Here is an 18174-nt window from a genome sequence, read left to right as displayed (position 1 = left end):
TTGACATATTATTATTTTTAATATAAAATTTCCATTTTAAAGTTATTTTAATATGTGGCCCTAAAAAAGAATTAAAAAGAAAAAGTCATTCTCAAGTCAACAATGGAAAAATGGAGAGGCATTACTAAATACAGTATTACTCCCTCCGGTCAAAAATATAAGAAAAATTTTACTTTCTAAATTCATTGAGAATTTAATGTATCTAGTTCACATTATGAACCAAATACATTAGATTCTCAATGAATCTAGAAAATAAGTTTTCTTTTATATTTAGGTCCGGAGGAAATAGTTAGTAATAAGTAATAAGAGATTTTGCAGGGAACTAAAACACTTTGACACTACCAAATGTTAGTTGGTTCAGTGGTGATTGACACTGAACTTGATAGGGATGACCATGGTTCGATCCCCCACAACTGCATTTGGGAGGAAACTGCAACCACTTGATACCAAAAATCGTCCCGAACTCTGGACAACTAGGACCCATTTTCCCAGGAACCAGAGGGTAAAAAATAAATAAAACTTTGACAGTTCCGGTTGATAATGTACTATCCAGATCAGATATCAGATTACGCTGCAAGATATCGGGATGTACCTCCCTTCTTCTCCTCTGCACCTCCTATATAGTACTAGCTAGCTGCTTATATTCTGTAGCACACTGCACGCACAAATCTCCATTATTAAGACACATTTTGATGAATGATGGTTCACTCATTTTCTTCTTCGATTAATATCAACTCGGATCAAACTTTTACTTTTTAGATAACTCGTATCAAATAATTAATGGGATTAATCTATTTTTAATTTCTATAAAATGATCAATTTTAAGGAGGGTTTGGCTGGAATGAAGAAAAATACGAAACTTGAGTAATGGGTTAGGAAATAATAGAGCTAAAAAAGTAAATTAAACAGAAACGCAATAAACAACACCTATATTGTTCGGGTGTGAGTACGGTACCGGTACCCGTTACGGATCCTGGTACGGAGTATATAATTTTTAGAAAAACTAAGTTATGGATATGTCCCTATAATTTTTTAAAAAAATATAATTATATAAATCAAATAATAGAATTATATTTGTTAAACAAATAATTAAACATAAGATAATATCACACCACACTTTAAAAGTAATTCAAATTGTTCAAAATATCAAAATATGAAAAATTAAAAAGCAATTAGCTCAGTCAATTATTTCCCTCTCCATCATCACTAAAAAGAGTGACCTCTAGTTCATGTTCACCGCGAGAAAGACTAGTGATGACAGTCAATTATATGATGTTTTTAATACTATTTTAGAGTAGTTTTTAGTATTGTTAGTAACAATTGAAGACCAAAAGCAAACAAATACCTAGATAAATGAAATTACTTGGTCAATAAGCAAAAAAAGTGGAAAAAATATAAAAAAAAAGGGCAAAAACGGAAGAAAACGCACAAGCCATCGTACCCACGATGAGATTCATCGACATACGATGAAGGTGGTTGAAGAAAATAGAAAAATCTAAATCAGATCTTCATCGTACCACGATAAGACGATTTTGAACAGTATCGTGGCTACGATGGATACGATAGAACGCAGGTAAAAACCAAAATACAATTGAAAAACTATAATAGAGTCCTCCTCCTTCACAATTATTCATTCAGAAATATTGATAGCTACTCCAATATTCAAGTAGAGTTAGGAGAACTCTAAGGAGGAGGCAAGGAGGGCGAATGAACTCCGAGGCAATAAGGTTTCTTTCTTTTTATTGTCCTTGTAATTTTATTTTCCTAGGTTAGGTCGAGTAGATGAACTCCCTTATGAATGCTTTGAGACATGTAATTTGGTTCGAACAAGTTTATATTCGATTGTTATTCAGTTATTGTCTAAAATTGTCTTGCTTTAATTCTTTGTTCTTAATCTAGATCACGTTACATAGGAATTAGATGATCTCGTGACAACAGACTAATAAGTCCGAAACCAAAGACAATTCAACCGACCAACATGAGACCATTAAATTCAATACCTGAGGAAGGGGGTAGGATTAAGATTTACACTTAGTTAAATTCTGCATGTTTAGGGTTAATCAAACAAGATAGGAGTGAACACGTGACAACTTGTTAAACATTGAACTTATTAAGGGTAAGGACGCCTTTTTAAAGGCTGAACTTGTTAAAGGTGAAGATATTATAAAAACAAGGGGGAAACCTACTAGCGGTTGACTAATCTTTATTCAAATTGCAATAGAAATAAGGAATGGTAACACTGAACTTATTTTAATATAAATTAATCCGTCGGATAATAACTAATAGTGAAGTAAAATATAACGCCGGTTACCAAGTATAAATAAGGGAGGGATTCGAAACATTTAACTACCCCGTGCGTCTACTCGCACAACCTTTTATTTCTCTGTCATTTAATTTATTATTCTTTACTTTTAATTGCAAAGCTCTCTCTCAAAACCAACAAAGCGAAACTAGTAATTTTGGCACAATCCCTGTGGAGACGATAACTTATCACTTTATTACTTGGTATCGATTCTGTGCACTTGCAGAAACCACCATCAACTAGCAATTTCAAGAATATCAACTATATATTAAATAAATCTCATTCATCTCTACAAATATCCCACATTTTTGTTGCTCTTTCATTATAAGTATTACTATTTCTCTTTCTCGAGAGAAGACGAATATTGATATTAATAAAAACTAGATCTTCATCTCTCTTTGAATGGAGCCTATTCCTTTTCGATGAATGAGTGAATAATTCTAGTGGCTACTTTGTTATTGTTTTTTAGCAGTAGTAGCTACCTTTATATTATAGAAAAAATAAAAACCTAAATCTTCCTATAAAAAAAACGAATAAAAGAAAAAGAAGAAAAAAAACCGTGTATTTTTGGATTGGTGTACCACGCGCGTACCCCTTGCAAAAAAAAAAAACTAAGTACGGCGTCGGTGCGTACTGGGTGAGTACTGTATGCGTATCGGTACTCTGTCTAAAATGGAGTACCCATGCATAATAGCAAAAATATAACGTGGAAAACAGTTCAAGTTTATACTCTTTTTTTTCTTCTCTTATGATCTTGTTTTAGAGTATTGTGAGATGTAGTTTAAATATTACTTTGGAGAGTGTAGATATAATGGAGTCATGGGGTGGTTGAGAGTGAAGTCTATATGTTGTAACAATTTTCACATAGTGTTTATTTTCTGGTTTTCGATTTTGACAACGGCTGTGATTTTTCTTCGACTTTGGAGTTTTTCACGTTATATTATTGTGTTGTTAATTACGCTCCTGTTTATTTTTACTTCTTTAGCTCTATTATTTCATAATAAGAATTTATATTGCAATCAACCCTAATTAACAGAATAAACTTAAATTAAATCAAATCTTAGTTCAAGTTTATTTCTCGATTTTTTCGTTTTTTTTTTTCCTTTTCACTTTTTTTCTGTTAACCAAAGGGACAATAAAGTTTAGTGATTTTTTTTTATTATATTTTTAGTTTTAGTCTCTATTATTATATAAATATGTATTTTTGAATGATTTTTTTTCAGGAATGTCTAAAATTAGAATATTATAAAAAGTTCTTTAAAAAAAAACAAGTTAAAATTTTGTTTTTTTAGTAATGATTTTTGTTACTTTTATCTTAAATCTTTTTCCTTTAAAAAAATTTATAGTTAATTCATCTCATGTTAAAAAATTCTAAATATTAGTAAATAAACTTTATATGACATTTTAAAATTTAAACATGCATGCAAAAATCATTGAAAATTTTAAGAGATTAATGAAAACTAACAGAGCGGAATGGAATGGAACAGAAAAGAACAAAGGTTTCATTCCATTGTTTGGATATTTTATCACGAAACGAAATTGATTTCTCACTCCAATGTTTGAAAAGTGGATAAAATGAAATGAATCATAAATTTTTTCAGGTGCATTTGAACATGCATGCACAGGTATATCTGAGACTATGCAAATAGTCTCAGGTTTCCTCAAATTTGTCATATGCATGCACCAGCTCATTCTCTTGTATGTACCGGTTTAAAAACTAGTTTTTAGGAAAAAAGAACTTTGTTTGACGTATTTCTGCAAAAAAATGTTTAGAAAAATTTAACCAAATTTTTGCCTTGATCAAATCGAATTATTTCTAACCGATTTTTGACATCATTAAAAACCAGACGAGAACGTACATGTGTGTCCACATTTACACAACTTTGTCACGTCACACACAAGTCTCCTACAACATGTATCGCTATGGTCGTAGTAATGTAAAAATTAGAAATTTTTCGATTTTGTCTCTTCGTTTCATGCATTAATGTACTTGATATGTAATATTGAGTATTGTAATATAGTGATATAATTATAGTGAATTTAAGTCCTTGGAGGACAAACTCACCTTATAAACCATAAAGACTGAACCAACATAAAAACTATAGTGCCTTGTCTCATTCTATGTTCTCTTTCTATTTACTTTACTTATATTCTTTATGGTTTAATTTATCTTCTTTTGGGTTGTGTTATAGAATTTAAATATTTTGATAAAAAATATTTTTATTATTTATGTAAAAAAAAAAAAAATTCAAAACTGTAAATCACAATTCAAACGACTTTTTTGTATTTCATCACTACCTCAATTTCTCATTTCTGAATCTTCAACAATGAGCTTGCTTGTGGGAGTTAAGTTAGTGTAACAACCAAATCCTTCAGTTTTATGTACTCCTAAAATGGTGAAGTACCCGTACGGTACGTACCAGTACCGGATACTTCATGCTACTCGTATGGTACGCACCGATTCGGTATCCATTTTTAGTTGCTTGATTTATGATGACGAATACGGAAAAAACATATTGGCTGTTGAAAAATCTCTTAAAATATTATAATTTTTTATTATATTTCAAATACTCAATTTTGATGAAAATAGTTGAGACGGTGGACAAAAAAAAATCAAATCTTCAAAGCATGATGATAATAATTCATTTAAAAATAATTTTTCTAATATTTTATATTAACGTACCCATACCTTAAATTTTCTAAAAATATTGTATCGCGTACCAGTATCCGTACCGGATACCGGTACCGTACCCGTACCTATGCAACATAGCTTCAGTTCTGCGTCACCCGTGTGAGGCAACTTCTCAAATGTGAAATACAATACAGAATTGGAGACAATTTAAGGATTTTAAAATCAAATTTTACCCATTCTCCTTATTCAGTTTTGAAACTTCTAAAATCTCATTCAAAGATTTATGAATAATCTTAACAAATCAAACCAAAATTAACCCTTTACTCAATTTTGAATTAAAAATATAGTGATTAATAGGTCAAGTCTAACATGGAAGACTTCATCGAGTATTCCATTGGTGCACAAGTTGCCAATATTATTATAACGAATACGAATTTTACAAAATTCATTGTTGTATTGAAAGTTTATATCGTATAAATCATCCATAATTTTTTTTTAAAGAAAAAAAATCACTTGATATAAAAAAGCATAAAATTTGCACTCCAATTAGGCAATTACTACAATGAATTGGTCTAAATTGCCTTTTAAAAAAAAAGAAAAAGAAAAAAGAGAATAAATGAGTCACAAACAATTCAGGTGAAGGATACAATGTCTTAGTAAAAGGCTTATAGCATGTTTTATTTCCTTTCAAAAAGGTTCCACAAAAACTACAAGAGAATAAATGACCTTTGTCAAACAGTCTTCGAAAACAGAACCAAATATGCTATAAGAAACACAAATTCCTAAAAGAATAAAGGAATAAACAAATCTAAAACCAAAATAAATTACTCAAAATTTAAAATAAATAGTTAGTCTATCTTTTCTCGCTGCTAATATACGAGACTTCTCTCCAATTCAAGTACCAACTTAGGTAACAAACTTGTTGTGAGGTATCCACTTATACTCCAGTAGCTAGAGACCGTTCATTGAATTCATCTGACGACTGAGAGACTAATACTATCAGTTATCAAATGAATCCAATTACGACCTCTAGCAGGGTTGGATGAAGTGTGTTCGATCGCCGACCAACCCTAATTCTTTCAAAACTTGTCTCAATTTGCAGGAATTGAAGTTCTTGGGCTAGGTAAACCCATATAAGCAAGCCTAGGAGAAATCCTAACTTTTGGGCTTGGCCTTGGAGAAGGTATTGGGCCATAACTATATGGTCTTGCAGAAGCAGGTCTAGGAGACAAATTAACTTGCTCCAATGCCCTTGATTGAAGGTGTTCAGGATAATCACGGACACAACCAATACGAGGTCCAGCTCCTGTAGACCACTTGCATGATAATCTCTTTGAAAAGTCAAATATTGGTCCCTCAAATTTCTTGTCTTTAACTTGTGTTGCATTATTGTCCTTGATTCCTTTGTTGTTGGTATTATTATTGCTAGATGTGGATATTGATTGAGAAGCTTGAGTAGGACATAAAATTTGTTGTGATTCATTATTGTCAATAAATGAATTGGTCACAATAAATGAAGGAGCATCATCATCTATAGCATATCTCTGAAAAATGTTAAAAAAAAATAAGTTAGTTAATTTATTCTACAACCATAATTTATTTATTTTTCACTACTATTAGCTTATGTTTGGTATCACGGTGAATCTGTGAGAATCACAGTGACTTACTGTAATTTTTTAAAAGCTACACTTTGTAGCTTCTGCAAAATCAAAGTGAGTTATCGTAATTCTGACATAATATGGTGATACCATACATATACACATAGTTAGATAAAAATTTACCTTGACATTAGAGAGGTCTACATTGTGCTCCTCAAGAAAGCTAACAAATTCTCTAAAATTCTCTTCAGTTGGGTGGTAGTGACCACTATAAGGCCAAATAGCCTGCAATGTTTATACAACAAACACTATTTGTAAGAAAAAATGTTCATGCAAAATACTAATAGATTAATAGTCACGAGTTTTAATAGTTGCGAGTATTGGTCTTTAGATGAAGATCAAACAATTCGTGTATTTTGATAGTTAATCAAATTTAAATAAAAATAAATATACAAATCGTCTGATCATCATCTAACAGTTGAGTTTTGCAACTGCACATAATTTGGATCGATTAAAAAGCGAGTGTTTGAATAATATTTTACCTCAAGTACACCTTGATGTGCAACTAATCTTCCAGCAGCTGTGGTTGCAGCCCCAGATAAAAAGCTAGAGTGTTGAAAAGCACCCTTTTGTTTCCTCCCAACATACAAGGCCCTAGTTGTGCTAAGAACAAATATCCATTTGGACTTTTCATCTGTTTCCACAAACCTTCCATCTTGTTTATACACCAACTTCCCCTTTTCAACAATTACTTCATATTCTTCTCTTTCTTTCTGCAATGGTAATATCAAACATTTATATTAGTCATAAACACATAACATCGACATGTAAGATTCAAGATACGTCTGATATCTGATACTAACACGACACAAATACTTATATTTATAAACAACTATTCAATTTTTTAAAATTACTATCGGATGAATGTATCACAAATACTTATGCTAAATAATGATATTAATGACTTACTGGACAGAGATATTTAATGCATTGATGTTGAAGAGTCGACCTTGGACATTTTTCAAGATTTATTTCTTTACCATCGCCAACATCCAACCTACAAAAAGTTAATCATCAAGATTATCAATTTCTATAGTTTTTTTTTACCAGCTTCATTACAATATTTACAATCAATAATAATATATAATAGATGATTAGGTACCATAGAATAAAAAACTTACCAATAGAAAAATGGTTGAACACTTTGGCTTTCAAACCAAATATCATAATATAAATGCAAATTGTGTCCATAGCGATGACGTGGGTCAATCTATTAAAAAATAAGAAAAAAGTACATTATAAGATAAGATTATATTAGACTAATATTATTTAAGGGTTAATTAATTAATATTATTAAAGGATAAATAACTTACAGCTTCAAGCCAATGTTGGAGGGCTAATTTTTGTGCCTTGTCATCCTTAGACAAACCTTTACCAACCTGTATGAGAAATAAAAATTAGCAAATTATAAACACCAAAAAAATAAAATATTAACATGAAAAACTTGGCAGAACTTTATTTAATTATTTGAAAAATTTAATTGAATTATTCAAATGGAATATACCTTGGCTGCTCTTGTTCTTGCTCTTCCCCATCTTGAAACTGCAGTCTCTTGTTTATGTTCATCAAAGAATGAAACAGAACTTCTTTTAAGTGCAACCAAATCCAATGCTTTCCACCTACATATCATTTAAAAATCATCAATTAATAAAATTTATTTAGCATAAGCTTAAGGATTGTAACATTAATATTAACCAAATTTCAAAATAATTACAAAAAAAAAAAAAAAACTATCACAAATTTGTTATTCAGGACAATATTAAAAACTAAATTGACCGACCCAGATGATGACTATTATAAATGAAAATTTACAATTTCACGAATATTTTAAAAAATTCATTAAATTCAAAGACAAACGTACTTACTTATCTGAAGTATACAATTTTAAAGACTAAATTGACTATTCGATTAATAAAATATCAAACTATAAAAAAGATCGATTTCGATGAGACTAACCAGAGTTCTTCAACAACAACAGCACAATCAGCAAGATTTCTTCTAGTTCTATAACTCTTATAAACTTTCTGAACCTTAGTTGCTGCAGCATCAAGCTCACAAACTGGTCTTGGTGAAGAGAAAACAAATTCTTTAGGCAAAGAAAGCAAAGGCACTTCTTTTTGCTTCAACTTCTCATCAACATTTGGAACATTTTTTTCAAGTGTAACATGTTCTGGTCTATTATCCTCTAACCTATTTGAATTGTTTCTTCTTGTTGTTGTTGTTTCTGATTCTCTTTTGTTTAAACTTCTTGTTCTTAAAATCATAGCACCATCTTTGGAACCAAAACTATAGTTGAATGATAGACCAAAGAGTGAATGTCTAACAATTTCTTCCCAAGCTGAAATTAATATGGAAAGTGATAATCCCATAGAGCTTTTGATTCACACCAATTTCAATTCTTTTGATGAAATTGAAATCTACCCTTTTTTTTAATCCTGTTCAAATTACATAAACACCTCCATTAATCAAAAATCATTAACAACCATACAAAAATATCATAACCACATTTCTTTTTATTATCAGAGTATTATCTGCGCACAACTGCAAAAATATGTTTAAATCACATATGAAATAGAACAATTGAGAAATGCAACTTAATTTTATTTAATTTTGGGTGCCAACTTTAATTAAAAAGAAAATAATTATTTTTTGATAAAAATCAATGAAATTAAATGGATGATGGATATGTTCATATTTTTTTGAAAAGGAAAAATTATAATGGATATGTTTATAATTATATAAAGAAAAAACTTGATTAAAAGAAAAGGGTAGGTAAAATTCAAACCTTTGTTGTTATAGCTTATGAAGAAGTGTGTATATTTGAGCTATGAATTGAAATCTTACTCCAAGAAAAAGAGATAGCACTAACTTATTAATGAAAAATGAATAATGATGGGTCTATCTTAGTGGTTATATATAAGTTTGGTATTCAAATACGTGTCAAAGGTGAGACAGAAAGTAAAAGGATAGTCTTTGAATTCCACAAGGAATTTTCTCAACACTTTCTAATAAGGAAAAAAAAATATAAAGCTATAAAGTTCCAAATTTAATTACTTTGTGTGAATACTTTACAAATAAAATGATAGTCCAATTCACGTGGTTGTTGAGTTGTTGAAAGCTAGTTTTTTGGTTTGTAATAAGGAGGATAGATAACCCCTTAGAAGGTATATGACCATAAATTATAAAGTAAAGTCGTGTTTGTTTTCTTTTTATTATGGGACCATAAATACATAGAATTATAGAACAATAGGAAGAAAAAAAAACAAGGGTGTGAGTCTGCAGTCAAACAATGTAAGCTTCTACGATATTCCCATGACATAAAAAATATAATTATCTACTAAATAGAAATTTTAGTTTCTTTTTTTTTAATAACTAAACTATAAAATTTTGTTTTAAAATTGTATATATGTTGGTCAATTTGGTTACTCAAATTTATAAAATAATAATTTAGTCTTTTAATAATCAATCAATTTAGTTTTATATCTCTAATTTTAATTTTACACCAATATTTAAAATACGCGTAGCAAGAAATTTCTTTCGTAAATATATTTCAGTTGATAGCTATTATATATATTATTTTCCAAAACTTAAAATTTGAATTTTAGGCAATTCTTCACTTCTCTACAGTGTGAATTTATTCATTAGGTTACTTGAAGAAAAAAAAATTTATTTAAGTTGATATGTATGTCTATCATTAATTTTGATGGATGTTTACTAAATATATAGTATTTTGTTAGGGATTAATTGACTGATATTTTCCAATTTAATGTACTAAATTGCTATTTTCACAAATTTGTGAGATTCGTTGACTACAATCTCGAGACTAAAGTTTTTTTTTTCTTCTTGGATTTATAAGTTAATGAGAATCGAACCTAACCTCATGTATATATACTATTCAAAAATTTACCACTAGACCAAATATAATGGTTTAATGAACTAAAGTATCTATAAACTCTAGTTGTAATTCAAATTAGGCGGACTTGATATGAAAAGTAAAAGAACTCTACTAATGTATATATTCTCCATACCCAAATTTGAAATTTTATTTAAAGGATTAGTGAATTATCAAAATAGTTGACTATAAAGTGGTTACTAGCTTTCAATTAAAGTTGAAAAATCAATTAAAAGTATTCGAGTTTGATATGTAATTGAAATAGTATTTAGTCGGATTTTACTTATTATATATCCAAACTTAAATTTGAATTGACAAAGTTTATTTTCGCTGCAAAACCTGTTAAATAAGACAAAAAAATATTTAGAGAAATTAGTCTCGAATGCAAAATAGCGATTAAAACTTTATTTTGAAGAAGTTAAATTAGCTCACATAAATTGACACCAGAGAAAATCGAATCTGAGATTTTAAGAAGGAGCACACTCTCAGGTCCCAAGCGATTAAAACTATAAATTGATTAACTTTAATCATTAATTTAGTCTCTCCTTCAAACATTTTCTTTAATCAGAAAATATTCATCAACACTAATGATTTGAAAAGCTGAAAATGATTGGTTTCTTAACAACAAAAAATCCTTTGAACGAAATCCTGTGCTTGATAAAATAAAGGTACATGCTTAGTTGTGGTTTAAACTAAGACTTAAAAATTTTGAGTGTGATTTTCTACTATGCGATTTAAATCCTTTGAGTTACGTTTGAGGATCTTTGAGGGTGTGTGCGTGTTTTGTTAAATGCTTTTGTGTTGTTTAGGCTATTGTAGCAGGTGTTAGATAATAAAATAATAGGTTATGTTATTGGGCCTGTTAGTTCAGAGTCCATTAGGTTTTATATATATTCTCTGATAACTCTTTTGTAATGTTAAGCAATGCAATAATATTTTATTGAAACCCTAGCCGTCTCTTTCTCTTTTTGTATTCGTATATCTGTATTGTTAACATGGCATCAAGAGCATGGTTCGATCCGCCTTGAATCATTAATGGCTTCCGCTCTCGAATTCCCAAAATAGTTTGGGAATGTGTTTGGCTTAAGTTCTGATGATTGGTTTTATTTAATTTGTAAGTTGGGTTTCTTCTGCAATGTTGGTGTTGGTGGATACAAATGTTGCCTCTTTGTTCTTGCGAGTTGCGATATTGTTATTAGACGTAAAGGTACATCTTGCTTTGTGGTTTTGATTTTTGCCGTAGTGTTTTGTTTTTGTTGTTCCATGGGCATAGAAACTTTCTTTGCACTTGAATCAACAAGCAGGTTTGGTGGGAAACGTATAACATGGGTGGAGGTATTTGACTACTACCAACATGTCTTGTGGATTATGTTTGTTTGTGAGTTTTGGATAAATCCATAGTCAAGTGGATTTTTGTTTCTCTTGTGTTGTGGTTTTTTTTGGTTCAACTTGAATTGGTTGGGTTTGGATTTGTTTGAATTGGTTAATTTGGTGAGTTAAAATAGTACTCACAATATGTTTGTGAAAATTTCTCATTTTGAATTTTTGATCTCAATTCTTCTCTTTAATTGTCTCTTCTTTGGTTGATCCTATCTTTGTCGGTATGTTGGTTTCTTTTCTTTGATCGTTTTCCTCTTGTTGATTTCTTCATATATGTTTGATTGCACTTCTCATTCTATTGGTTCTTCTGATTGATTGCACTTCTCCCTCTATATTGGTTCTTCTGATTGATTGCACTTCTCCGTCTATTTGTTCTTCTGATTGATTGCATTATTGGCACTTCTGATTCTATTGCACTTCTCCCCTATTGCACTTCTTCTGATTGCATTGCACTTCTCCCCCTATTGCACTTCTTCTTATTGCATTGCACTTCTCCCTATTGCACTTCTGATTGTATTTCACTTCTCTCATATTGCACTTATTCTGATTGCATTGCATTTCTCCCCCTATTGCACTTCTTCTTATTGCATTGCACTTCTCCCCATTGCACTTCTGATTGTATTGCACTTCTCCCCTATTGCACTTCTTCTTATTGCATTGCACTTCTCCCCCTATTGCACTTCTTCTGATTGCATTGCACTTCTCCCTATTGCACTTCTGATTGTATTGCACTTCTCTTCTGATTGTATTGCACTTCTCCCTATTGCACTTCTTTTGATTGATTGCACTGTTTGATTGCATCTCTCTCTATTGGCTGATTCTTCTGTTTGGTCTGGTTTTGTTTGATTTGGTGCGATTTGGATTGATTGACTTTGGACCGGACTAGATTGGATGTTGGATTAATTTGATTTGTTTCTCCCTTCTTTGATGATTTTTGTATTGACTGTGAATGGTTGCTCTCAGTTGATCATGATATTAATTAGGTTGATTTATTGTCAGGGCTAATTTGTAACAAGCTTAAAGCTTAGTAAGTTTTAGCTTGAGGGGTGATGTTAGAAGTTTATTTTATTTGGTAGTTTATTTTATTTTCGTATTTTGTTTGACAAACTCATAATGTTTCTTGTTGATGCATAATGAGTTTGAGAGTAGGTGTTAGATAATAAAATAATAGGTTATGTTATTGGGCCTGTTAGTTCAGAGTCCATTAGGTTTTATATATATTCTCTGATAACTCTTTTGTAATGTTAAGCAATGCAATAATATTTTATTGAAACCCTAGCCGTCTCTTTCTCTTTTTGTATTCGTATATCTGTATTGTTAACAGCAGGATGCTATTTCTTTGTCTTTTTTATTTATTTATTTATTTATCTGTGTTCGAGTAATTGATAGGCTTTATCTCTTTAGTTTGTGCATATCTTATGCTAACTAGAAAATGTGTTGCGATTAGGATGGGCTAAAATTACTTGATGCTAGAATTGACTCTCGAATCAGATTTAATTGGTGGTGAGAAAAAAATGTGTTAATATTTGGGCGCGTGCTAGCGTGGGGCAAGCAAATAATATCTCCCATAGTAGGCAAGGATAATATTTTATTACAACAGTTAGACTATGATGGTGCATGGATACTTTTGGGACACTTGATTTTCCTCTTAATAATGCCTAACAGCAGACCTCCTTATAACTTTAATTTTGTTTCTTATATTGGTTTTTTTATTAGTTTTTCTCAAAAAACGTTAACTTTAATTTTATTTTGTTATTCGTTATATGTGTGCATAAATGATTTATTTATGAGTAATATTATTAGGTGTGCTAAATAATATAATTAAAGTTAATGTTTTTTTTGAGAAAAACTAACGGAAAATACAAATATGACACACATAATTAAAGTTAAAGGATCAATTTGTAACGTTAATTAGTTAAGAAACCAATTTGTAACGTTAACTAGTTAAGAGACCAATATGAAACTAATAAATAAGTTAAAGGACTAATTATCTAATTTAACCTTATTTTTTCCTCTCTCACATTTTTGCTTTTGTTGTTGTTGTTTTTGTTTATTGCGTTTCTATTTTATTTTTATTTCTTTGTCAGGACCAGCTCAGAGGTAAGACAATTCAAACAAAGATTTTAGACTCCCAAAAAAGAAAAAATACTATGGAAAAATAGCTTCTTATTAAAAAAAAGTTCTTAAACATTCGTTATTACTATAAAAGTAAAATAAATAAAAATATATTGATTTTAGAGTGAAGAAAATAGTACGTATCAGTTATAGAGTATAATTTTTTTTTTTTTTGCAAAATTAGAAAGTATAAATAGAAAAAGTAATTAGTATTGACCAATGATGATAAATCTTAAGGCTTGAAACAAAACTATATAACAGAAAAGTAGAAAGATTCAAGGTTGAAAATATTTAAAAAAGACAAAAGGAAAAAATATTATGATGCAAAATGCTTACAATAAAATCTATAGACCCTTTAATCTAAAGGCCTTTACGAGTTGCTCATGGGTGAGAGATATGATAGACTCTCTCACCCTAGCCAAAGCCTAATATTTGGCTCTTTAGTAGTTTAAAAAAAAAAGATTATACGTACAAAGAGTACAAGTAACAAAAAAAAAAAGAGCACAAAATAATTTTACAAATATAAAAAAAATATCAGCAATGCATATAATGCGAACAAAACCATCACGAAAGCATCGCGAACCAGAACCAACCAATCAAAATTTTGCTCTTTTGCGAAATATAAGGAGGTTTTGCAGAAAAACAGAGTGATGCATTCGGGAGAAATAGCATTCTTTTTATAATTATAATCTTGATTGTGCTCTCTCTGCCTGATGTGTCATTGATGTTTTTTCTTTCGTCTCATTTATTCTGAAAATAACTCATTATATTGATACAATATTTTAAGTAAAAAGTTTATGGTATTCATTAGCAACTTCAATGCCATTTTAGCCTCACTAATAATTTTTGCGAACTAGAACCAACCAATCAAAATTTTGCTCTTTTGCGAAATACAAGGAGATTTTGCAGAAAAACAGAGTGATGCATTCGGGAGAAATAACATTCTTTTTATAATTATAATCTTGATTGTGCTCTTTTTGATGTATCATTGATATTTTTCTTCCGTCTTATTTGTTCTGAAAATAATTCATTATATTGATACAATATTTTAAGTAAAAAACATATGGTATTCATTAACAACTTCAACATCATTTTAACCTCACTAATGAATTTTGTCAATATTGTTAAGAAGTTTCACATCGGTTGTGAAATAACATGAATATATGTTGTTGAGGTTTTTGTATTGGCTACATTTTGCAAAAACAATCTCTAGCCAGATGCTGAACAAGATGTTGTAGCATGTATGTACAGCGTTGTCCTGACCTGAAGCGCGCAAAATTTTTATATCATATCTCTGGAAAGTTTTGCTTCGATTATATACTCATGCTTATTTGTCAAGTCAAGTTGCGCCTTGTTCTCTAAGTCTCTGAAGGCGGTTTGAGTATTTTATTTAATCCAAAAATATAACTCAATATATTTTTGAAGTAAATTAAATCTTTTATTTATTTGAAGAATATCTTTGGGCTGGCCACAATTTTCCAGCTGTGTGTCTGAAGACCTAACTTGCACAACAAGGCCATCTCAGGCTATAAATACATGAAGACTCAGACCTAATTTGTGCACGAAGCCATTGTTTATCAAAGATGTAGTCTTTAGGGTTTCATGTCTTTGAGCCACTCTCTAGGAGAGTTGGTGTAAGTGAACCACTCGGTTTGTGAGATGGTCATTATGTCCTCACTCAAAAACCTGTAGGTAATGAGTTGAGTAGTGTACTTGGAGGAAGCTTGTAAGCAACTCCAAATTGTGAACTTAGTCGGTGTTGGCTAGGTATTAGTTTCATAGGAGGGTGTCTCCATCATTGATCGTTATTAAGTGATAACAACACTGTGAGTGTTGTTAGAAGGAATTGGGACGGTGTCTCATATCTAGGAGTTCCTAGGTAGGATTTGCACGGGTAGTGTCTAGGCGATAAGTTCCTAGATTAGTATCCCCCAGATTATGTGACGTTGCACCGAACTGGGTTAACAAAACAATCTGTCTTATTTATCTTTCTTCACTTAATTTATTTTTAAATTGTCTATTGTGTTCTGTACTGGTACGAGATTATGTAGCATCTTTCGCAGCATCTTTCCGTCAGCCTGCCAGAATTTCATATGTTTATAAATTAGAGGTAATATTCACTTTACAAGCCGATTTTATAGGGTTGAGTTAGACACAACTCCTAATTCTAAAAAGGTATCAGAACCTCTCCAATATCCGTTGGACCACTCGCTGTCGGATCACCCACCATTTATATCCAATTTTAAGAAATGGTTAAATTAATCCGTATATTTTTAGGAGTAATTAATTTACATGCCCTCTTATTAACTGTGTTTTTTGTTACGGTATGTCTTGGGGTTGACTCATATTCATTAACATCAACAGGAGTAGAATTGAGACAGCAGTTAAAAAAAATAAAAAAAATAAAAAAAATAAAAAATCTCTGATAACATGGACGGGTCAATCTTTGTTTGTTGAAGGTCAAGCTGAAGCCCGCGTTGCGTATAAAATGAAACGAGGTGTTGACTTACCCGAGCTGTACTTATGTTTATGTTGCTGCATTGGTTTGCTCAACACTATCTTTGTTTTTTTTTGACTTTTCCAACTCCATATACAGTAGTATTTCTTGCGTCTCAAATAGAAATAAAAGTTGGTCAACAAAAGTGAATGTATTTGATTCAAATCTTTAACTAAGTACATTAAATTCCTTTGACTCATTTTTGTTTATATTTTGAAACTGAGATAATATGTGTTTATTTATTTTTTATACCGTTAGAAATATGGTGCATTCAAAATTAACATTAATCACCAACTGCATCTTTTTGATGATAAAAAATGAGAGATTACTTACTAGTGAAACAATCCAACATTAATCAAAGCACATAGCATGGAATTCAGTCTTTCAACAGTTATCATAAATAAGAACGGTGATTGAAAATCACTTTGTCTCAACCCCTCTTCAACCTTTGTAGTTCGACCTTCACATTATAGATGTGCAAATTTGCACATGTTAAATTACTTACTACGTTCATGGCAAAAAAAAATAAAAATACTTATTACGTTTTATTCATAATTTGAATCACCGGATAAATATAATTAGGGGTGGCGGATCGGTCATTTTTTATTTTTATTTTTATTTTTTACTTATAGATTTTTATTATATAATTTATTATTTTTTTATGAAAAAATAAATATTTTTCAACAACGCATATAGTAGAAAACAACCTAAAATATTAACATAACTCAAATCATTTAGTAAATAGTAGTAATAATTAATAATTCAACATAATAGTTAATTTAAGTTTAATTCACTATATTCTCGCAATATCATTGTCATTCTTTAAAATAAATAAAGTCCTAATAAAATAAAGCATCAACATTTATAAAAAAAAAAAAAAAAACCCAACAACTTTAAGTCTCAAAATAAATTCAATCATTTAAATAAGTGTCAAAATAAATTGGATTGAGAATTTAAACAATACAAGTAAAGGTTAGTTTAACCCTATCTATGATTGGGTATAAAATTGTAAAAAGAGAAGAAAAAAAAAATAGATTGAACTGATGATCCATAAAGTTTAAGCCCTTCCTTCATTTATTATCTCAAATTAAAAAAATATAAAATAAAATGTCCGCGGACCAACTCGGCCCATCCAACCCCAATGTTTTAGCGGATTAGATGGAACAGATCAACTTAAGACACCAAACCAAAAACTTAAGTTTGGCTCACCAAAAAGAACGGTATAAACAAGCCGCCCGACCACCCCTAAATCTAGATTAGTAGTAGCAGTGATTAAAAAAAAATCTAGATTAGTAGTACAATTTTTTTCAAGGTTATCAAAACCGGACCGGCCGGTCGGACCGTGAACCGGTCATAAAAACGGTTCGGTTTTGAGCAAAAAAAGGATAGGAAACCGACCGGCAAAAAACCGCGTGAACCGGGGTCGAACCGGGACGAACCGGTGAACCGGCCGGGCGGTTCAAGCGGTTTTGCAGATTTTTTATTTTTTTAAAAAAAATAGGGCAAAACGACGTCGTTTTAACATTTTTTTTTTTAAAAAAATGAAACAAAACAACGACGTCGTAGGAATAGGAAAGATTTTTGTTTTTCATCTTTTTTTCATTTGGTTTGAATTATAAATTTTATTTTATTTTGACTTGTGATTTTTAATCTTTTTAATGTGTGAAATTATGAAATATTGAGCAATTATTCATATAT

General features: G+C 30.4%; 1 protein-coding gene across 1 annotated transcript; it reads right to left on the bottom strand.

Moving 5' to 3' along the window:
- Nucleotides 1-5568: 5568 nt before the first annotated feature.
- Nucleotides 5569-9788, bottom strand: LOC123882902 (IQ domain-containing protein IQM1-like). The gene is made up of 9 exons (XM_045931553.1): nt 9378-9788; nt 8549-9027; nt 8097-8211; nt 7906-7971; nt 7714-7802; nt 7502-7589; nt 7075-7305; nt 6716-6817; nt 5569-6478 (listed from the first exon to the last, which is right to left on the bottom strand). Exons 2-9 carry the CDS (start codon nt 8959-8961, stop codon nt 6026-6028), a joined length of 1557 nt encoding a protein of 518 aa, XP_045787509.1. The 5' UTR covers nt 8962-9027; nt 9378-9788; the 3' UTR covers nt 5569-6025.
- Between the last annotated feature and the right edge of the window lie 8386 nt (nt 9789-18174).

The sequence above is a fragment of the Trifolium pratense genome, linkage group LG5 (assembly GCF_020283565.1).
Source record: "Trifolium pratense cultivar HEN17-A07 linkage group LG5, ARS_RC_1.1, whole genome shotgun sequence".
Lineage (NCBI taxonomy): Eukaryota > Viridiplantae > Streptophyta > Magnoliopsida > Fabales > Fabaceae > Trifolium > Trifolium pratense.
This window is presented reverse-complemented; position numbering and strand designations above follow the sequence as displayed.